The sequence below is a fragment of the Oncorhynchus clarkii genome, chromosome 15 (assembly GCF_045791955.1).
Source record: "Oncorhynchus clarkii lewisi isolate Uvic-CL-2024 chromosome 15, UVic_Ocla_1.0, whole genome shotgun sequence".
In the NCBI taxonomy this organism is placed as follows: Eukaryota; Metazoa; Chordata; class Actinopteri; order Salmoniformes; family Salmonidae; genus Oncorhynchus; species Oncorhynchus clarkii.
Genome location: NC_092161.1, coordinates 8,322,094 through 8,337,191, shown reverse-complemented (window position 1 = coordinate 8,337,191; position 15,098 = coordinate 8,322,094). Strand labels below are relative to the sequence as shown.

The 15,098-nt window shown below is 45.0% G+C and overlaps 1 protein-coding gene across 1 annotated transcript; it reads left to right on the top strand.

Moving 5' to 3' along the window:
* Positions 1-6,394: 6,394 nt before the first annotated feature.
* Positions 6,395-14,710, top strand: LOC139366666 (very-long-chain enoyl-CoA reductase-like). Its single transcript, XM_071104346.1, has 9 exons — positions 6,395-6,438; positions 9,196-9,299; positions 9,486-9,601; positions 11,666-11,771; positions 13,284-13,356; positions 13,509-13,552; positions 13,656-13,805; positions 13,934-13,979; positions 14,211-14,710. The coding sequence occupies exons 2-9, from the start codon at positions 9,258-9,260 to the stop codon at positions 14,336-14,338; spliced, it is 705 nt and encodes a 234-aa protein (XP_070960447.1). The 5' UTR covers positions 6,395-6,438; positions 9,196-9,257; the 3' UTR covers positions 14,339-14,710.
* Positions 14,711-15,098: the final 388 nt, after the last annotated feature.

Sequence of the window (15,098 nt, the reverse complement as noted above, 5' to 3'; positions counted from 1 at the left end):
ATATATACATTTTAAAAATTAAGCAATACGAGGTATGGGCTCTGGTCAATAGTAGTGGACTATATAGGGAATAGGGTGCCATAGGGCTCTGGTCAAAAGTAGTGCACTATATAGGGAATAGGGTGCCATAGGGCTCTGGTCAATAGTAGTGCACTATATAGGGAATAGGGTGCCATTTGGGACAAGAGAAAACTCTAACCAAACACAACAGCATGAAGCTAGATTTATGATGTGTTGAATTGTATATGTTAAAGACAGGAAGTGAATACACCATTCCGAGCTAAACAATGGATATATAGCGTTTTGCAACAAAAACACTTATAAAACAAACCTAAAAATCTATGAATTAAAAAAATCTGAGAATAGTAATATTTGAAATACAAATTTAAAAGGGTACCCATAAGCATTCATTGCTGGCGGGGGAAAAAAACACAAATGTGAAAAAAATTGTTAGATATAAACTCTTGGTATTATGTATTTATTTTAGTTTGAGGATAATTGTTTAGTCTTTTATATTGTACCTACTGGTTTGGTAGTTGGGCTGAGTCTGCCCAGTCCAATGTAAAGTATATTATTATGATTTGATATTTCTTTCTTTCTTTCCTTCTGTGGTGCAGCGGAACATCAGAAGAACTGTAATTACTTTTGTTTAACACTCCCAGTGTTTAAACTAGAACACTAAAGCATCTTTAGTTAAAACACTATCTCCGGCACGGAGGGTAGGCAATAGACAATTTGACACATAAATACATTTTTTTTTAAATGCACTAAAGCATCTTTAGTTAAAACACTATCTCAGGCAACAGACAATTTGACACGTAAATACATTTTTTTTTTAAATGCATTAATTCACTCCCAGTGTTTCTAAACTAGAACACTAAAGCATCTTTAGTTAAAACACTATCTCTGGCCCGCTCAACTATTTGTCTCATAAGATATTCATAAAATAAGGACCACAAGGTGGAAGGCAACCCCTAGACTATCAGACTAGCATTATATTCATCCTTTGTTTTATGGTCACATTCGTGTTGTACTGATTGGCTAATATCATGAGCCATGCTAACATGTCTAGACATGTCTTCTGCCTTATTGACTTAACTGTATCTATTTTATTGACATGTTGTTGTTTGGTGAACCACGGCTGCTGGTGTATTGATACGTTTTCTTTCTTTGTGCGGCGCAGCGGAACATCAGAAGAATCACCGTAATGTATATTACATTTCTTTCACAATAGCTACGTTACCATCCATTTTGTCTAAAGATTTTCCACCCCAAAAATATTATAATATTGGCACCTAAAAAAAAAATATGCACATTTTACCCGAAAGAGCTGTTTGCAGAGTACATAAAAAAATACTTTTGTCATATCACTTTCCTTTGCTTCTCAGACTTAACTCTCGTCTTTGGTTTGGGCAAAGAAAAGAGTATTGCGATAAACAGCAAACTCTGGTCTTGGCACAATGTCGTTAGATAGCAGGCCGTAGACAGAGGGTCGGCTGCATGATGAGATTCTGGACACGAGACTAAGAGATGAGATAATTGTTGCCGTAGACAGAGGGTCGGCTGCATGATGAGATTCTGGACACGAGACTAAGAGATGAGATAATTGTTGCCGTAGACAGAGGGTCGGCTGCATGATGAGATTCTGGACACGAGACTAAGAGATGAGATAATTGTTGCCGTAGACAGAGGGTCGGCTGCATGATGAGATTCTGGACACGAGACTAAGAGATGAGATAATTGTTGCCGTAGACAGAGGGTCGGCTGCATGATGAGATTCTGGACACGAGACTAAGAGATGAGATAATTGTTGCCGTAGACAGAGGGTCGGCTGCATGATGAGATTCTGGACACGAGACTAAGAGATGAGATAATTGTTGCCGTAGACAGAGGGTCGGCTGCATGATGAGATTCTGGACACGAGACTAAGAGATGAGATAATTGTTGCCGTAGACAGAGGGTCGGCTGCATGATGAGATTCTGGACACGAGACTAAGAGATGAGATAATTGTTGCCGTAGACAGAGGGTCGGCTGCATGATGAGATTCTGGACACGAGACTAAGAGATGAGATAATTGTTGCCGTAGACAGAGGGTCGGCTGCATGATGAGATTCTGGACACGAGACTAAGAGATGAGATAATTGTTGCCGTAGACAGAGGGTCGGCTGCATGATGAGATTCTGGACACGAGACTAAGAGATGAGATAATTGTTGCCGTAGACAGAGGGTCGGCTGCATGATGAGATTCTGGACACGAGACTAAGAGATGAGATAATTGTTGCCGTAGACAGAGGGTCGGCTGCATGATGAGATTCTGGACACGAGACTAAGAGATGAGATAATTGTTGCCGTAGACAGAGGGTCGGCTGCATGATGAGATTCTGGACACGAGACTAAGAGATGAGATAATTGTTGCCGTAGACAGAGGGTCGGCTGCATGATGAGATTCTGGACACGAGACTAAGAGATGAGATAATTGTTGCCGTAGACAGAGGGTCGGCTGCATGATGAGATTCTGGACACGAGACTAAGAGATGAGATAATTGTTGCCGTAGACAGAGGGTCGGCTGCATGATGAGATTCTGGACACGAGACTAAGAGATGAGATAATTGTTGCCGTAGACAGAGGGTCGGCTGCATGATGAGATTCTGGACACGAGACTAAGAGATGAGATAATTGTTGCCGTAGACAGAGGGTCGGCTGCATGATGAGATTCTGGACACGAGACTAAGAGATGAGATAATTGTTGCCGTAGACAGAGGGTCGGCTGCATGATGAGATTCTGGACACGAGACTAAGAGATGAGATAATTGTTGCCGTAGACAGAGGGTCGGCTGCATGATGAGATTCTGGACACGAGACTAAGAGATGAGATAATTGTTGCCGTAGACAGAGGGTCGGCTGCATGATGAGATTCTGGACACGAGACTAAGAGATGAGATAATTGTTGCCGTAGACAGAGGGTCGGCTGCATGATGAGATTCTGGACACGAGACTAAGAGATGAGATAATTGTTGCCGTAGACAGAGGGTCGGCTGCATGATGAGATTCTGGACACGAGACTAAGAGATGAGATAATTGTTGCCGTAGACAGAGGGTCGGCTGCATGATGAGATTCTGGACACGAGACTAAGAGATGAGATAATTGTTAGTTTAAGCACTGATTATGTCACTAGCATATTAAGACCCTCAATATGTATTGGAAAGGAGTGTTTTCAGCTCATCACTGGACACTTTTACCACCCTGTGAATTTACCCATCATTTATTTCCTCTGTAGCCTACTTTTCCAAGACGTACTGGGAGGATCAAACGAAATGGCATCACGTGACTGCAAATTTACTGCGACATGATAGTTGTTTTTATCAACAATTAAATGAAGAAAAATATATATATATTTGCCACTGCCATTTTGTCGAATGATCTATTAACAACAAAAAATTATCTACCACTCTCGAATGTATTTTATTTTGCTTACCAACAATTAGCGGTTTCCATCAGACCTGTCATTAGTTATTTATCTGAGATGTAGGCCTATTTTACTTGTATAAAAATGGTTGGATGGAAACATGTTTAAAGGTGACAAATAGTTATGTATGGGATGGGTCGCTTGCCGCGTAAATAAAACCTTATTAATATATTCATGAATTGAATTCATCACTCCCAGTGTTTAAGTTTAGAACACTGAAGCATCTTTAGCTAAAACACTAGCACTCAGAATCATCCGTGGATCTGTCAGTCACGATTTAGTGTGTGTTGCTGGGAAAGCCTTGTCCATCACTCATCGTTACTTTGTGCATTTACGACAGTGGAGGAGAGGCTAGAGTGGCTATATAGGATGCCTGTGAAGGCTAGGGCAGATTTAAGGAGGGGATGTCAATAGGGAGAGCACGGAAAGCAACTGAGTGCTTTTATCGATTATTCCTCCTGATTGGAAAAAGAGCTGATTTACAACAACAGCCGTTGTCTGGCCAGGGGAGATGACGAAAGGCATGTCACGTACTATTGTCTTCAAGTCAAATGCCCTTCCCGTATGGTCAGTTATTATAGGTTTTGACATTACAACTATTCTTTGGTATGTTTGTAGATTAGAAGTTACTCTCCCTCCTTCTCTCTCTCCCCCTCCATCTCGCTCTCCGTGATCCATAAGCAGAGCCTTGTGTCCCCTAGAGAGGAGAGAGACATCTCTGATAATTAGATTTACAAGGACACCACGACACTGAGACACTGTTTTAAATGACAACACACTGGTGACACCCCTGACACTCCTCTCCTACCACACAGTCAGCAGGACAAAACAAAGATGGTGACACCCCTGACACTCCTCTCCTACCACACAGTCAGCAGGACAAAACAAAGATGGTGACACCCCTGACACTCCTCTCCTACCACACAGTCAGCAGGATAAACAAACGCCCCTGGAAATGCAGTTTGGGTAGGCAGAAAAAAAACTCCTGACATGCGCCTGTGATTCAGAGAAGTGTCGCCACACCAGGTGGTTATGTCCTAGCCTCTCTAATGCAATACCAACATCCTAACACTGCATCATATCACAGGCAAGCAGTGGTGAGGAAGGAATCGACTCATTATCCATCCTTCGTGAGCCTCTCTCCCCCCCCCCCCTGTTCTTTTCTTTAGCTGTGCATACAGCGTATCCATTAGAGGGATGTTACACTATAGAGTTAGAGGCATTTAGATACGCCAGCTCGGCTGAGCTCCGCACTACAGACGGACCACCGAGTGCTTCTCAGGGCAGCCGCCGAAGACAGCTCCTTCTGTGATGTAAATCAACACCTGAATAAAAGGCTAATTAAGATGGGGGGGAATGATCTGCCTTCACTGCAACCTCCACTAGACCAACATGTTCCTTTATTACTTGAAGCTGTTCGCAAAAAAAATAAAAAAAATAAAAAAGTCACCCTTCTTAAAAGGAAGTATCAAGTTTTTATTTACATTTTTTTTGCACTTCGCTTTTATTTCTTGTGGTCATGTGACAATGTAGTGTAGGTTAAGACAGGCTAGGACTCGAGGCTATACAATACATATGTTGTGCGGTCAGAAGACGGACGGAGGGCATCAAAAGGTTGAAAACCTCCGTGGCAACGACGAAGGTATGATTTAACACTAAGAGTGGACAAAAGCCTGGTGTAGGTTGTGTAATGCTTAGAAAAGCCGCTGAGAATTCTGGGATGAACGTTCTCCTTGAGAGTGAGACTGACTAAGGCTGGGATGGGAATGTGTCGTGATGATGAGTCAGCGGACAGGGCATAACGCTATGAACAAATTATCACACTGCTTTACCACGAGCGCATTGTCTCTCTCTCTCTGACAGAAATCAAACTGAAATCTAGAACATCAAACTGAAATCTAGAACATCAAACTGAAATCTAGAACATCAAACTGAAATCTAGAACATCAAACTGAAATCTAGAACATCAAACTGAAATCTAGAACATGCTGGCTGGGTTCGAGGCTGTCACTACGGCTGCAATACAGAAACTAACCAGGTGCTTTCTCCTACAGGTGGAGGTTCTAGATGGCAGGACCAGGCAACAGCTGTGTTTTCTAGATAAGGTACAGCATTGTATATCCAAACCCAATCACAATATGGATTTACTCCAAAGTTAAATTATTCTGATTGAGCTTGAATTTCTCTGGTCGATATTCTTGCATATTGACGTATGTGTTCTGTATTTGCAGGTGGAGCCCCACGTTACAATAGGAGACATTAAGAGACTTTTTCACAAGTCATGTAAGTATTGATTTGTCATTAGTAATTATCCTATAAATTGATCAACCGGTCATGATAGAATGTCTAGTAACAAATCAAATCAAATGTTATTGGTCACATACACATGGTTAGCAGATGTTAATGCGAGTGTAGCGAAATGCTTATGCTTCTAGTTCTGACAATGCAGTAATAACCAACGAGTAATCTAACCTAACAATTCCAAAACTACTACCTTATACACACAAGTGTAAGGGGATAAAGAATATGTACATCAAATATATATGAATGAGTGATGGTACAATAACTTCATAAAAGGTAACAGCTATGGCCTAATTAAAATATATCGGCTGTACAGTATGGATCAACTTGATCAATTCGATTATAAATGAGAGCTAATTTGATGAATGCCATAATCTAAAATATCACATCAGATTTTTTTTTTTAAACGGTTCAGTGTGTGTAGTCAAGGAAACCGTGAAATACAGCCACAGACCGAGCACACGTCTAGCGATCCTGGAACTGTTGGTGGCAGTGAGACTACAGCTGAAGTCTACTCCGTTGTGAGGAACTACTACTATAGACCTGAAACTAAACTCTGTGTGTGTGTGTGTGTGTGTGTGTGTGTGTGTGTGTGTGTGTATGTCTGCGTGTGTGTGTGTCAGATCAACAGTTGTATCCAGCCAGACAGGACCTCAAGCTCGACCCCAGTAAGTGAATAATGTGTTTAGACTACTGGTACTGTTAGTCTAAATGTTTCTGAAGTGTATTTTTTTTGTTGTTGTTGATGTTTACTGTCACATATTTCAGCCACACGCGTTGCTGACAGGTGTATAAAGTCGAGCACACAGCCGTGCAATCTCCATAGACAAACATTGGCAGTAGAATGGCCTTACTGGGTTTGGCGAATGCCTGGAAAACGCTGCCTGCCTCAATGCATAGAGCCAACTGCACATTTTGGTGGAGGAGGAAATGGTCTGGGGTTGTTTTTCATGGTTCGGGCTAGGCCCCTTAGTTCCATTGAAGGGAAATCTTAACTCTACAACATACAAAGACATTCTAGACGATTCTGTGCTTCCAACTTTGTGGCAACAGTTTGGGGAAGGCCCTTCCCTGTTTCAGCATGACAATGCACCAGTGCACAAAGCGAGGTCCATACAGAAATGGTTTGTCGAGTTTGGTGTGGAAGAACTTCACTGGCCTGCACAGAGCACTGACCTCAACCCCATCGAACTCCTTTGGGACAATTTGGAACGCCGACTGCGAGCCAGGCTTAATCCCCGCTGCAACGTTCCAACATGTAGTGGAATGTCTTCCCAGAAGAGAGGAGGCTGTTATAGCAGTAAAAGAGGGGGACCAACTCCATATTAATGCCCATGATTTTAGAACGAGATGTTCGACGAGCATCATTTTTTCTTTATCAACTCCATATTCATCATCTCCGTCATTAACGTGAACGTGAACATACTACGAATGTTTTGTAGTAAAGAACATGTTTTCTAACATCATCCACCAATTAGTAAGCAATGCCTTCTCATAATTGGCTAAAATCACACGACGTACACCGATGATGTCATTGGAAACACTTTTCTTCCTCTCTGTTTTGTTTACAACAGAACATAGAAACATTCACAGATTGTTGATGTTGGGGTTGGATAATAATTAATAAAAAAAATGTCCCGATAAGTGCCTTGATCAAGGGCACATCGACACGTGTTTCACCTTGTCTGCGCAGGTATTCGAACCAGTGGTTACTGGCCAAATGCTCTAACCTCTGGCTACTTCTTAATAACTCCACCTACATGTACATATTATCTCAATTACCTCGACTAACCGGTGTCCCGCATACTGACTCTGTACCAGTAAGGGCGGCAGGGTAGCCTAGTGGTTAGAGTGGTGGACTAGTAACCAGAAGGTTGCAAGTTCAAACCCCCGAGCTGGCAAGGTACAAATCTGTTGTTCTGCCCCTGAACAAGGCAGTTAACCCACTAGGCTGTCATTGAAAATAAGAATTTGTTCTTTAACTGACTTGCCTAGTTAAATAAAGGTCAAATTTAAAAAATTGCTAGAGTGTTGAGTTAATCAGCTTTCCCCTCATTTATTTTGAATCGTTTGATTGCATTGGAATAATTTCAATATTTAAGACAATATAATGTACGAAGTTCACAAGCTAAACAACGTAATGTGAGATGATTGGGTTGTTTGTTTTTTTACCCCTTTTTTTCTCCCCAATTTCACGGTATCCAATTGGTAGTTAGTCTTGTCTCATCGTTGCAACTACCATACAGACTCGGGAGAGGTGAAGGTCGAGAGCCGTGCGTCCCCCGAAACACGACCTATCCAAGCCGGCACTGCTTCTGGACACAACGCCCACTTACCCCGGCAGCACCAATGTGTCAGAGGAAACACCGTACACCTGGCGACCGTGTCAGCTTGCACTGCGCCCAGCCCGCCACAGGAGTCGCTAGTGAGCGATGGGACAAGGACATCCCTGCCGGGCAAACCCTCCCCTAACCCGGACGACGCCGAGCCAATTGTTTGCCGCCCCATGGGTCTCCCAGTCATGGCCAGCTGCGACAGAGCCTGGACTGGAACCCAGAATATCTAGTGGCACAGCTAACGCCGCTGCCCCACTCGAGAGGCCCAGCATGTGCACTCTTAAAGACATGCTCCAGTACTTTGGCGACTAAGAAAAGTATTTTTGAAACCTCACGCTTTGAGCTGAATGTGTCAAAGAGTAGTTCAAAGTGCAATTTGAGTTCAGTCGAGTGCCAATGAGCTTTTCCCATTTAAGTCATTTAGCAGACACTCTTATCCAGAGAGACCTACAGAAGCAATTAGGGAGAAGTGCCTTACTCAAGGACACATCGACAGATTTTTCACCTTTCGGTTACTGGCCCAACGCTCTTCACAGCTAGGCTACCTGCCACCGCATTTGAGTGACAGCTAGCAAGAGGTCTGAGCAGCTTTAGGCCCAACGGCTCACACAGCAGAGACAGAGAGAGAGCAATGTCATGGTGCACATATCTGCACATATGTGACATAGTATGCATTTTTCAGGGACCTTGGCTATTGAGTGCTACTTTCAGAAACTACTGGCTAAAAAGAATACAAAAGTAGCGGAGAATCTCTTTAATATAGCTTGTTACTTGAAGCGGAAAGGCAATCTCATTTAGCTGAAACTAAATGGGTCAATATCTACCCCGTTGAGCTTACACTAAAATTACTTTCAATTATTCCTCCACAGAAACAGGTTAGGAGTAAGGTCACCTTGAGCTTATAGGACAAGAGAACAGGAAACATTGATTGGTTCTAAGAAAAAAAATCCATGTAAGAAGTATCCTTACAATCCATGACATTTTACATGGGAGATGAATTCATTGGTCTGTTTGAACAGGAACAGGAAAACCAAACTCTGCATTTTATTTTCACATCTTGTTTTTTGTTTTTTTTTATATATTTTTCAGAAGGAAAATCACTTAAGGACGACGATGTATTACAAAACCTACCAGTTGGGACCACAGCAACCATGTATTTTAGGGACCTGGGTCCACAGATCGGGTGGACAATGGTAAGAGCCTGTGACACACAGTACTATCGATTCAAACTGCAGGCCCCCCCCGTTTGGACTCTTATGGACGTTAACGTTTGACAAGAGCCTCTTCTTTCAGGCATCGAGTTCAGGTTTCATGTTAATTTGACATGTGTAATGAATACATCGGACATCTTACGCACCACCCTCTTCCGCTGTTGGCAGGTGTTTTTGGCGGAGTACATTGGCCCCCTGTTTATCTACCTTCTGTTCTATTTCCGAGTTCCCTATATCTACTCACAGCAGGATGCCTTCACCTCCAGCTCCAACTCAGTGGTCACGTAAGTCAGACTCTAATACACCCAATAACATACTGATTGGCTTCAGATGAGATCCAATCTAACATTAATCTATCTCTCTCTTTTCTTTGCCTCCGTCCAATGTCCCCTTCTCTCGTCCTCAATTTTCTATCTCTCTCCCCCCCACTCTCTCTCTCTCCCCACCTCTCTCTCTCTCCCCACCTCTCTCTCTCGCTCCCCACCTCTCTCTCTCGCTCCCCACCTCTCTCTCTCGCTCCCCACCTCTCTCTCCCCCACCTCTCTCTCTCCCCACCTCTCTCTCTCCCCACCTCTCGCTCTCTCCCCACCTCTCTCTCTCTCTCTCTCCCCACCTCTCTCTCTCCCCACCTCTCTCTCTCCCAATACATCTCTCTCCCCCCACCTCGCTGTCTCTCTCTCCCTCTCCCCACCTCTGTCTCTCTCCCCCCTCCTCTCTCTCTCTCCTGCCACCTTTCTCTCTCCCCACCTCTCTCTCTCCCCTTCTCTCTCTCTCCCCCCACCTCTCTCTCTCCCCACCTCTCTCTCCCCACCTCTCTCTCTCGCTCCCCAACCCCTCTCTCCCCACCTCTCTCTCACCCACCTCTCTCTCACTCTCTCTCTCTCTCCCAATACATCTCTCTCTCCCCCCCACCTCTCTCTCCCCCCACCTCGCTGTCTCTCTCTCCCTCTCCCCACCTCTGTCTCTCTCCCCCCTCCTCTCTCTCTCCCCCCACCTCTGTCTCTCTCCCCCCTCCTCTCTCTCTCCCCCCAACTTTCTCTCTCCCCCGCCTCTCTCTCTCCCCCCACCTTGTTGTCTCTCTCCCTCTCCCCACCTCTGTCTCTCTCTCCCTCTCCCCACCTCTCTCTCTCTCCCCACCTCTCTCTCTCTCCCCACCTCTCTCTCGCTCCCCACCTCTCTCTCTCGCTCCCCACCTCTCTCCCCCACCTCTCTCTCTCCCCACCTCTCTCTCTCCCCACCTCTCCCTCTCCCCACCTCTCCCTCTCCCCACCTCTCTCTCTCTCAATACATCTCTCTCCCCCCACATCTCTCTCTCCCCACCTCTCTCTCTCTTCCCACCTCTCTCTCTCGCTCCCCACCTCTCTCTCTCTCGCTCCCCACCTCTCTCTCTCTCTCGCTCCCCACCTCTCTCTCTCTCTCTCTCTCGCTCCCCACCTCTCTCTCTCCCCACCTCTCTCTCCCCCACCTCTCTCTCTCCCCACCTCTCTCTCTCCCCACCTCTCTCTCCTTCCACCTCTCTCTCTCCCCCCACCTCGCTGTCTCTCTCTCCCTCTCCCCACCTCTCTCTCTCCCCACCTCTCTCTCTTCCAATACATCTCTCTCTCCCCCCACCTCTCTCTCTCTCCCCACCTCTGTCTCTCCCCCCTCCTCTCTCTCTCTCCCGCCACCTTTCTCTCTCCCCACCTCTCTCTCTCCCCACCTCTCTCTCTCCCCCACCTCTCTCTCTCGCTCCCCAACCCCTCTCTCCCCACCTCTCTCTCCCCCACCTCTCTCTCACTCTCTCTCTCTCTCCCAATACATCTCTCTCTCCCCCCACCTCTCTCTCTCTCTCTCCCTCTCCCCACCTCTGTCTCTCTCCCCCCTCCTCTCTCTCTCCCCCGCCTCTCTCTCTCCCCCCACCTCGTTGTCTCTCTCCCTCTCCCCACCTCTGTCTCTCTCTCCCTCTCCCCACCTCTGTCTCTCTCCCCCCACCTCTCTCTCTCGCTCCCCACCTCTCTCTCCCCACCTCTCTCCCCCACCTCTCTCTCACTCCCTCTCTCTCTCTCCCAATACACCTCTCTCTCCCCCACCTCTCTCTCTCCCCCCACCTCACTGTCTCTCTCGCTCTCTCCCTCTCCCCACCTCTGTCTCTCTCCCCCCTCCTCTCTCTCCCCCCACCTTTCTCTCCCGTTGTCTCTCATCGCTCTCCCTCTCTCCCCCACCTCTCTCTCTCCCCCACCTCTCTCTCTCTCCCCACCTCTCTCTCTCTCTCCCCACCTCGTTGTCTCTCTCTCCCTCTCCCCACCTCTCTCGCTCTCTCTCTCTCCCACCTCTCTCTCTCTCTCTCTCTCTCTCTCTCTCTCCTTCAGACTAGCCTGTGCCTGTCACACCTGCCACTACATCAAGAGATTGATTGAGACCGTCTTTGTGCACCGGTTCTCCCATGGCACCGTGCCTCTCAGGACTACAGTCAGGGTACGGACTTCCTCTGCTCCAACGAGAGCTGCTTTACTTCGAAGCCATGTATTTTACAGTATCACTAGCGTACTTTACAGTGCTACTTTAAATCTGTGTCATAATTTACAGTATATGGACAATAACAACCACTGCTCCTCACATTCTCAATACAAAACATACAGTCACCTTCTGTCTTTGTCCTATCAAAGGTTTTTAATACACTGCTACTACTGCAGTACTATCTGCAGTATTATCTGCAGTACTATCTGCAGTATTATCTGCAGTACTATCTGCAGTATTATCTGCAGTACTATCTGCAGTATTATCTGCAGTACTATCTGCAGTATTATCTGCAGTACTATCTGCAGTATTATCTGCAGTACTATCTGCAGTATTATCTGCAGTACTATCTGCAGTATTATCTGCAGTACTATCTGCAGTATTATCTGCAGTACTATCTGCAGTATTATCTGCAGTACTATCTGCAGTATTATCTGCAGTACATCTGGATCTCATTCAAAATATTTATTTTTACAATATATTGGCCTCCCGATTGGCACAGCGGTCTAAGGGCACTGCATCTCAGTGCTTGAGGCGTCACTACAGACACCCTGGTTTGAATCCAGGCTGTATCCAGCACCGTCCGGGTTTTGGCCCGGTGTAGGCCGTCATTGTAAAATAAGAATTTGTGCTTAACTGACTTGCCTAGTTAAATAAACACTACCAAATTGACAGTGTGATTTACTGGTGTTTCCCTCTCTTTCTGTCAGAGCTGTGTGTATTACTGGTGTTTCCCTCTCTTTCTGTCAGAGCTGTGTGTATTACTGGTGTTTCCCTCTCTTTCTGTCAGAGCTGTGTGTATTACTGGTGTTTTCCTCTCTTTCTGTCAGAGCTGTGTGTATTACTGGTGTTTCCCTCTCTTTCTGTCAGAGCTGTGTGTATTACTGGTGTTTCCCTCTCTCTCTGTCAGAGCTGTGTGTATTACCGGTGTTTCCCTCTCTCTCTGTCAGAGCTGTGTGTATTACTGGTGTTTCCCTCTCTTTCTGTCAGAGCTGTGTGTATTACTGGTGTTTCCCTCTCTTTCTGTCAGAGCTGTGTGTATTACCGGTGTTTCCCTCTCTCTCTGTCAGAGCTGTGTGTATTACTGGTGTTTCCCTCTCTTTCTGTCAGAGCTGTGTGTATTACCGGTGTTTCCCTCTCTTTCTGTCAAAGCTGTGTGTATTACCGGTGTTTCCCTCTCTCTCTGTCAGAGCTGTGTGTATTACCGGTGTTTCCCTCTCTCTCTGTCAGAGCTGTGTGTATTACTGGTGTTTCCCTCTCTCTCTGTCAGAGCTGTGTGTATTACTGGTGTTTCCCTCTCTTTCTGTCAGAGCTGTGTGTATTACCGGTGTTTCCCTCTCTCTCTGTCAGAGCTGTGTGTATTACCGGTGTTTCCCTCTCTCTCTGTCAGAGCTGTGTGTATTACTGGTGTTTCCCTCTCTTTCTGTCAGAGCTGTGTGTATTACCGGTGTTTCCCTCTCTCTCGGTCAGAGCTGTGTGTATTACTGGACCTTCTCTGCGTGGTTGGCCTTCTACATCAACCATCCGCTGTACACGCCTCCATGTAAGTCCTCTATCATTCAAACCGACCACTCAGTGCCTCAAGACATACAGCCCCCTCCTCAACTCTTTATATGCAGGTATATCTGAATAATAACACTATCACTTCTCTCAACCAGACATCCAGCTAACCAAATGGTTTATGTCTCTCCACAGCTTATGGGGACATGCAGGTGAACTACGCACTGGCTATATTTGTGGTACGTATTGGTTGACAAAACACCCGATGAGGGTGATGAACACGAGAAATAATTACTACAGACTTTGACGTGTGTTAAACGGGATGTTGTGTTTTGACTACAGCTTTGTGAGGCTGGTAATTTCTCCATTCACGTGGCCCTCAATAACCTCAAGGCAGAAGGTGGGCCCAAGTGCAGAAAGTTCCCTCGCCCGACGAAGAACCCATTCACATGGCTCTTCTTCCTCGTGTCTTGTCCCAATTATACCTACGAGGTAAGGATGAAGGCTATGAACCATAGAAATAGATTCTGTTTCTATGGCTACAACATGTTGTGACGTAATGGTTATGGTTTCTGAAATGATCAATGGTGTTACAGGTTATGGGTATTTCTTTCATTTAGGTAGGAGCCTGGGCAAGTTTCTCTGTCATGACCCAGTGTCTTCCAGGTCAGTTGACTCAGATTCAATTTGATAAATTTTTTACGAATTTCAGGTTTATTTCCCATATTTAATGAATACTTTGGTAATTTTACTCACTCACGCATTTATATTCCCACTACTTGTGTGTGTGTGTGTGTGTGTGTGTGTGTGTGTGTGTGTGTGTGTGTGTGTGTGTGTGTGTGTGTTGCACTGTGCTGCCACTAAGGTACAATCTGTTTTGGATCTTTCTCTCCACAGTGGCCTTGTTCACCTTCTTTGGTTTGATCCAGATGACCATCTGGGCCAATGGGAAGCATAAAGCCTACACCAGGGAGTTTAAGGACTACCCACACCTGCGCATGCCAATTATCCCACTCCTCCTCTGACCACACAAGAAAACGTTTACCATTCTGACTGAGGAGTATTAGAGGCATCAACCTGCCGGAAACGCTGTTGGAGATTGTTGGGTTACTGTATTTCTCACAAAGCACGAAGACCCCATTGGCTGTTCCTTCATCTAGCGTCATGGCAATGGTCTGTTATCTTTTCAACAACTATCAAGGACAGAATTCACAGAAAGTGTTGTGTCATCACTGTTGTGGATTGTGTATTGATTATGTTTAATTCAATCTTTGAGACGCAGCTATATTGATAAGTTATTTAATTGATTTATTTAACCGATCAGGGGAATTGATTGACTGTTACAATGCAGCTACTGATGGGTCAGGTGCTGTTGGTATTCTTCGTCTTCAGATGGTGGAAATCACCCGAAATTATTAAGTTATGAATATACGATTGGAGTTACAGTATATCTAATCTACCATATTATTTTGTAATAAGTTATTGTGCATTTCCTAGAAGAAAAGAGTTTGCAACTTGCTACGATATACCCGTTTAGGAAGTCGTCTTGTAACAACATTTGTTGCGGCTGAAGTGTATCAGGGCTATTTTCAGTTTACAGAGTAAGTAGAGAAGGTGGAAATGGAATCGGTTAATTAAGAAGTGATCTAGAAGCAACAAAGAAATGGAACTTTAGCAGATGTTCTAAGTTCTAAATTAGATTATTTTCCACCTACATATGTTTGAAAGTAACAAAACGACCTGATGATTTTAACTTTGGGAGAAAGTTGAGGCTGATTTAGTTAT

Excerpts from the sequence above, each read along its gene's own strand:
- LOC139366666 (XM_071104346.1), top strand. The coding sequence starts at position 9,258 with ATGTATTTTAGGGACCTGGGTCCACAGATCGGGTGGACAATG. Across the intron at positions 9,602-11,665 it reads AGCTCCAACTCAGTGGTCAC|ACTAGCCTGTGCCTGTCACA; the intron begins GTAAGTCAGACT and ends TCTCTCCTTCAG. Across the intron at positions 13,553-13,655 it reads ACGCACTGGCTATATTTGTG|CTTTGTGAGGCTGGTAATTT; the intron begins GTACGTATTGGT and ends TTTTGACTACAG.